The sequence below is a fragment of the Octopus bimaculoides genome, chromosome 6 (assembly GCF_001194135.2).
Source record: "Octopus bimaculoides isolate UCB-OBI-ISO-001 chromosome 6, ASM119413v2, whole genome shotgun sequence".
In the NCBI taxonomy this organism is placed as follows: Eukaryota; Metazoa; Mollusca; class Cephalopoda; order Octopoda; family Octopodidae; genus Octopus; species Octopus bimaculoides.
Window position 1 is genome coordinate 81,831,307 of NC_068986.1, and position 8,238 is coordinate 81,839,544.

General features: G+C 35.5%; 1 protein-coding gene across 6 annotated transcripts in view; it reads left to right on the top strand.

Annotated features, from left to right (window-relative positions):
* LOC106881659 (cAMP-dependent protein kinase regulatory subunit) overlaps window positions 1-8,238 on the top strand; it is a 455,850-nt gene that overhangs the window by 398,964 nt on the left and 48,648 nt on the right. For all 6 annotated transcript variants that reach the window (XM_052968906.1, XM_052968905.1, XM_052968907.1 and 3 more), the window contains exon 4: window positions 2,447-2,508. In XM_052968906.1, the coding sequence (XP_052824866.1) occupies window positions 2,447-2,508 (62 nt within the window). The remainder of the gene's footprint in view (window positions 1-2,446; window positions 2,509-8,238) is intronic.

Here is an 8,238-nt window from a genome sequence, read left to right on the forward strand (position 1 = left end):
CCCCCCCCCCCCGCTGACTCATATAGGTATCTATAGATATGGCACTAGTTGAAACTGATCCTACACCACATTCATCTCTTCATCTCAACCTGTTCGAAAAGTTTTAGTTATTATGGCTACTGTTCTGTCTTTAAATTCACCAAAAACATACAATTTTAACCACTGGTCAAATTATAGCATCAACACAGCAGAATTTCTTACTTTCATTAAGCCATCCAAACTTTAGACAATCTTCACATTTGAGCTGCTACTTTTTTTCAATTATTTCAATGTATTTGGTGTATTTAAAGATCTGGAACCTTGTTGGTCTACCAGGTAACTTACTGGAACTGTGGTGTGATTGTTTTCTTTGTATTGAAAACAATATTAAGTTGCTACCTACTTATTACAAATGGAACATTCTTAAAGCCACTTCTCTGTACTTCCATACTCACTTTGTCTCCTAATATTAACATGGGAGACTTTGCCATGTGGTGCTTCACATCTTGATTCTAACCCTATCATCTTATTTAGTGTTGTGGATTGACGAAGTAGAAAATCATTGCAACATTGTAATGGTGATTAGTATATGACAGAAGTTAATAAGTTTATTAAATTAGATTAATGATAACAAAAGTAAATGAACAATAACTAAAGAAAAATGAGTTAAAAAAGATAAACACTCTCAGTTATGTATTATAACAAAGAATATTGGTATTTCTCTCTAAAAGTTTTTGAGGCCACGCAAAACAGAGTTACTGTGGTTGGCCATAATATTGAGGCACTGGAACTGCTAAGTACACTCACAAGCAATCACCTGGTATTTTTGTGAGATAAGATACCAGCTATATCAAAAGCTTCAGTATAAAGGGCCTAGCTTTCCCAATCATATTGAAATGTCGTTGATTCAAAAATAGAATTCACCAGCAAATTACAGTTTTCAGAATCTTGTTCCATTCTGCTTTATGCACAGTAGCCTTCATCTCTTACTGCATTTAGGATGTGTCAAGGAGCAAAAGAATCGCTAACCCATATGAAGTGGGTAAAGCTCATCCAGCCGCTTTTTATTGTTCCTAGTCAATCCTATAGGCTCTAGAATTGAGAAAATATTTACAAAAAAAGAAGTTTGGGGGCTAGAGAAAACATAGACCTTTTCCCACAAATCATCTGAGCAGCACAGCCGATTCTGAGCATTTAAAAGCAAGTTTAACAGTGACTATTTCTGAATTTCTTATAAATTAATTCATTAAAAAGCTGCAACCCTTTGATTCCTATTTTACTCTACTGGACCTCCATGTTAAAAAATATCATACTGCATTTCTATAATTAAATATTAATAGGAATTTTATTTCAAAAAATTGTTAAAATATTTTGTGTATTGTAGAAGTAAAACCGATTTATTGCTCATAAACTTCAACAACAAAATCTTATATGAACCCCAGTTGAGAATCACTAATCTAAATGAAGGGTTGACTTGAGGACTATTCAGTTTGGAATTAACAATAAAAGTGTCTGTAGAATATCTCACTGATTGGTTTATTAAATTTAAAGAGCCTTGAATAATGTCATATGCATAAAAGATGAGGTTGGTTTGACAAAAAGTAGTTGTGTTTTAATAACTTCTATATCATTAATAGACTTATCCCTGGGGGATAAACTATGATGATAAATGAAAGGATAATGATGATCGATTGCTATTATTATCAATGTCTGCTGACCAGATAATATATTGCCTCTTACTATAGTGCCTTGTCTCTTTACAATACATGACACAGTTTATCATCCATTTGTATCTATGCTGTCTTCTCTCTCTAACATAATTGTAACTCAGTTATTGCTGTCTAATTTGATTGCCAGCTTCCGTATTTGATTTCTATTCACCCTTCTCTCATCTTAGCCTTCCTAAACATCTAGGTGAGTAGAGGCAAGGACATATCATACTTCTCCAGTCTACACTCTAATTCAACTTAGTTACTCATTATGTAGACAACTGAGAACATCCTAGATTTCCTACAGAAGAATTGTAACCAATACTAGTCTTCTCTCATTTGTCCACACTTAATAACTCATTGTCTATATAAAAAGTAAACCAGGGGTATATATTGTAAATATATTGTATTAGCCTATCCTTGAGCTCTGTTGTTTCATCATTCTGTGATGTGAAACTTTTTGCATGGATATCTGGTGAGAGAGAGAAAGCTGATAACTTTTATTCTTTTCAACTCATTGGAAAGAATAAAAGTTAATAAACCTATACAATAGGTTTCTTAAAATTTCTCAAAAAATCACATGAAATTCTATATAATTTCCTTGGTTACATTCTTGAAATTTCCTTGTATGGAAACAATTTTTCTCTTACCTAGAAAATTTGAAATTTCAGCTTTGTGAATAAGTTTTCCTTGTTCAAATCTCATGTTGGCAATGGTGGTTCCACACAATTTATATTTCAATGTTTTTATCTTTGCAGTGACATATTTGATGCCATGTTTCCTGTACATAGACACGCTGGTGAGGTCATCATACAACAAGGTCAGTTAATTTCCTTTTATATTTAGACAAAGGAGGTGTAACAGTGTCTATTACTACAAAGGTCCAAAAATTTGTTCAGACAAAACAATTGATTCTTGAACTTTTCTGCAACAACATCCATGGGAAAGGCTCATGTCTTTCCTATGGACATCATTGCAGACAGAACATGCCAGAAATGTACAGTTCTAGTGAAGAAAAAGTGAAATGTTTAGTGCAGGGATGGGACAAACAGGGATCCAAGGTTTGGGTTGAGACAGTATTCGCTTCGGAAGTTTGGAAAAATAGAAGTTAAAAGAGGAAATCTACATATAATTCACTGTCACAGAAATTTGTTTTACCTCGTTAATTTGTATGTGGATCAATGAAGAAGCCACAACATGGTCACTTCATCTGCTAGAAAGAGCTGTCACATCTCAGATATCTTATTACCATGCTGTCTTCTTACCACACAGCCATGTAATGATAAGAAGTTTGCTTCCCAATCACATGTTTCTGGGTTCAGTCCCACTGCATGACACCTTGAATAAGTGTCTTCTGCTATAGCCCTAGGCCAACCAAGGTTTTGTGAGTGGATTTGGTGGACAAAGACTGAAAGAAGCCCATCATATGTACATAAGTGTATAAGTACTGGGATCAATTTGTCCAGCTAAGCCTTTGGAGGTGGTGCTCCAGCATGGCTGCAGTCTAATGACTGGAACAAATAAACGATAAAAGAAATCTCTCAAAATTGCTTTCTGCTTGAATATGATAATTTGATTCTCTTCTTCAATAATATTTATGTGTCTGCTCATTAGATTAGCAGCTAAATTGGTATATATGTAATGTCTTCATCAGCTTATTACCTACCAGATATTTTAATCCAAGCACATCAATACCCTGTCTTATCATTTTTGTATTAGTTTTGATAGTATCATCAAGTCTCATGTATGTCTAGTCAGTGTCTATATATACCACATATAAGAGCAAAATGTGGTATCTAGACAGAGAACTGGACATCACATACAGTGATGATTTGCAGTGTCCAGACAGATAGCTGGACATCACAGAGAGGGATATGTGGTGTCCATATAGATAACTAAGCATCAGTGAGGGTATGCAGTGTCCACATGCCCACTCCCCTGAACATGATAGCCAGATATCATGTATAGGAGGGGTATGTGATGACGTTACAGAGAACTGGACATCTCATATAGGAGGATATTTGGTGTCCCGACAAATAACTGGACACCACATATAGAGGGTATGTGATGTCTTGACATATCTGGATCCATACACAAAGGGAGATGTGTGGTCTCCAGACAGATATCTGGATACAGGCATAGCTATATGGTTAGAAATTTCACTTTGCAACTAAATAGTTTTGAGTTTGACTCCACTGCTTTGCTCTTTGAGAAAAGTATCTTCTACCATAGCCATTAGGCTGACCAAAGCATTGTGGGTAAAATTTGTAGACAGAAACTGTGTAGAAGCCTGTTGGAAGAAGCATTCTGGTTTAATCTGTCACCTGGTTTAACACCACCTGGCCATTGGAGGCCTTTTGCGGTGTCCACTTTGTCACAAGTATTTGAGACAGGTAAACCTCTGGCCACTGGATAACTTCCTTCCTTTTACCCCCTAATGTCAGAAACCTTGAAGAGAGATGCAAATGCTGTTGTCCCTGCTCATTACTTTCTTTTACTTGTGATACTCTTTTATCTGACATCTTGCACTAGTTTAATTGGTTATCACTCTCCTACAACTACATAATACATATATTAATATCACCTAGCTCTTATCTCTCCTCCCCCGTTACTATGTTAACCTGTTTTATCACCCACCTTTTATCTCCCCTCAGAATTCCATGTAAGTAAAAATGAAAAACTATCTCCAGAATATTCTGACTGCATGTTATGACACACTGTTGTTAAGCCACAATCAATACACTCAGTCTATGTGGGTTTTTATTTGCTTCTCTGCACTGCTGCATTATTAACAGAAATGGTGCTTTCCCATTGGAACATAGGTGTTGGTTTACACAGTAGGATATAGCTGCCGAAACCTGACATAAGAATTCCTCTTGGAAATATTAGTAAATCTTCATTAAAAAATCAATTTTCTTTATATATACCAGAGTCTGATATTAGAAACTGCAGAGAGACAGAAAGGATGAGGGAAAGAGATGTGGGAGAGAAAATAAAATAAGCCAAAAAAAAAAAAAAAAGCAACACAAACTAGCAAGTAATTTGATTATGCTAACCTTATTAGCCAACATAAAATAGTATTTTCAATGTCATTACTTCATTTCACAAACATCATGTTGTTTCTACTGACTGCTTCCATTGCTACTTCTCTTTCTTTCTCCCCTTATTAACCTCATCATCCTCATCATTATCATCACCACCACCTAAACTCTCTCTCTTTCTCTCTAATTCTCAATGTTTCCAATACATCTCACCATTTACTCATGCTATTAAAGCATGTTTCACCTTCACTCAACCATTTCAGAACTCATAACCACTGAATCTGTTCTCACTTTATATTCACCATCCCTCCACACACTTCTCTCACCGTGCTGTACTCTCTCACTACCCACCCCCACTCTCTCATCATGCATCACTCACACCCTTCACTACCCCCTCCCCTTCTCCCATCATGCAATACTCCCACTACCTTCACTGCCATCCCCCATTCTCCCATTATGCAATACTCACACTTGCTTCACTTTTTGCCTCTCTCCCATCATGCAATATTCTCACTATCCTCACCATTCCTTCCTTACTCTCCCATCATGCAATAGTCACCCTACTTCCATCCTCTCATCACGGAATATTCTCACTCCTTGACTAAGTAAAATAAGATACTTTCATGCTCCCCACTCACTACCACCATTCAATGCTCTAAAAACTGATTATTTAGTGCATATAGCTTCAATCATTGATTTCCTGACTTACAATTTCTGCTTCATCAACTTTTCGTAATTCAATCTAACACTGCTGTTTCTGCTTCTTCTTCCTCCTCCTCTTCCTCCTCCTCCTCCTCCTCCTCTTCTTCTTCTTCTTCTTCACAGCATGTAACTGGGTGTTCTTTCTGTGGCACCACCACTTTTGAGGTTGCCTTGCAAAGGTAAAGGACCTTAGGTGAAGTACCACAACTGAGAGGAGAATTGGGGAGATGAAGAGAGAGTGTTGATTAAAGTGAGGCAATGCAACTGGGTACAGATTTATGTTGTAAAAGGTGGCAGTGAAAGACTTTTGTGTGGGGGGGGGGTACAGAAGGGAAAGGAGGAAAGGTGTAGTTTGAGAGGTTAGTGAGAAAGGAAAGCAAAGTGGTAATGGTGATGAGGTACATTATTCAGTGGGAAATCCAGTCTTAGGATAAGGAGTTATGGGCAGGAGGTGTGAGGGAAGGAAATGTGAAAGAGAGAAATAGGTGTTTCTGAGGACCTGGAGAAAGTCATTGAAGGAAAGAAAAGTGTGAGAATTTACACGAGATCAAAGAGGGATAGATGAGATGATGCTGAGGTGTGTGAGAGAAGCTTTGGAAGAAGGGCAGTGTGGTGTCTTTGTGAGAAGGAAAGGGGTAGATGTTGGGGGAGCAGCGGGTGAATGCAATGAGAACAATGAAGGAAAGAGAAGCTGGAGGGTACCATGGAGGTGAGTAGAGGGTGAATACATTGAAATAAAGAGAGAGTGGAGAAAGTGAGAGTGTCTGCCTATCTTTACATATATGTATACATTAAGGGTATGGTATCTGGGTAGGCAAGATAGGAAGTATCTACTCTGACTAAAATTATAGATATTGATTATTAAATATAAATGTAAATGATTTCCAGCTCATATAAATACTAATTTAATGCATGATTTCAGTGTATAATGTCTTTTATTTTGATGTTTGACTGGCAAATTATTCCTTGCTTTTCAAGTTCTGTGCTTATACTCTGCATAAAGCTATTAAGCATACATGACCTGAGTTTAAAGCACAACTATAAAATCTTTGCATCATTACAAAGTAAAAGTGTATATTTACCTCTAATGATTAAGCTAATTTAAGAGCTATAATATTCCTTGTAAATGTATAAAATATTAATGAATCATTATTATCATCATCATCATTGTTTTATGTCTGCTTTCGATGCTGGATGGATTTAATGATAAACAATACAAATAATGCTGTTTGTTCCCAGTCTTCTATGAAAAACATGTCTAGTCATGGGAAGAAACCATACCTTGCTTGGAAACAAGTCAGCGTGGGCCACAGGAAGAGATTTCAACCATAGAAAATTTGCATCAACACATTTTGTCTGACCTATGAAAGCATGGAATAAGTGGATGTGAACTGATGATGATGATGATGAATACAAATTTTAGCCAACACTATGATAAGCATTTTAATACACATGGCCAAATGTAACTGAATATGTTTTTTATATTTAACTTTGAACAGAAAAAGAAATTTGGTTGAGTGATTTTGACTCTAACTGGAGATTTTTTTTATCAGACATCACACAACTATCTCTTTTACTGATGGAAAGTGATATAGTTTGTAGCTATTGATATCTTTATGATTTCACTAAATCAGTTAGATTGATTTGCATAATAGTGCTTTCATTAGCAACTATGACTTAATTATGGCTGCACTTAGGAGTGTTATGTTCTGTAATTTGAAATGTGAAGTAAGCTTTATCGAATGATAAGCAAAATATATGTTAGCTATCACCTGTGGTGTGTAAGCTAATAAATATGGACAAATAGAAACAAATGATTTCTTTTTTTTTTAAATCAGATAAAGAATAATTAGTCTGACCATTTCCAAATCTAATTAGAATCTCCTTCAGACACCACTTATCCATTCCATCTGCCTATTATTAGAATCATAATAACTAAAATTTGTAATGTGTATCATTAGATACACCTTGCTATACATTACATTTTTCATTATGTAAGATATACTGTTTAGACTTTATATAATTAATAATATATTTATAAACATAGATCTCATAATTTCTCAATGAATCTTTGCCAAATTTTACAGGAAAATCTGAATGCAGCTTAGAACAATACATGATCAAACATTTTCTTGATCTAAGGTCCCTTTGGGATAAAACAGGGATGAGTCAAGAGAAGTGATGTAGAGGAAGTAAAAGTTATAATGGCTTAATAGTTTTGTTAGCATGTGATACAGAAATGTTTATCCGTCATGTCAAATCCTGTTTTATTACTTTTTCCTTCAGTTTTTCTTCAGTTTTGAAGTCATAACTTTGAAAAGTTAGTGCAGTTTCAAATGCCAGAGACTATAATTTGTTGTTTATTTCACTTTTAAATTAATTTGTAATACCCATAAATATGGATTTAGGCTTATATGTGTAAGGGACGACCGTGCGAACTCAAAAAGGAGAAATGGTGACGAATGGAAAAACAGAGGACTCCTTTTATTTAAACGCGTCACACGGTCGAACACAAAATAATATATATCAATTGATGATATACATGATATGTTATGCGACGATAACATAGATGACCAGTAATGAAAGACCACAACCGTATTAGATGAATAACAGAGATATTTATTGTAGCGTTAAAGATGTATGTCTGTGTGAGAGTGTGAATGCGACATATAAGAATATAATCAAAGACAGGCCGTCATACAAAGAAAAGTATGTATGTGAGTGATACATGTATGTGTATGTGAGTTATTACAGCAGATAGAAAGAGAGTCAATAACACGTGAGCAATTATACCAGTTCTTTAGTAC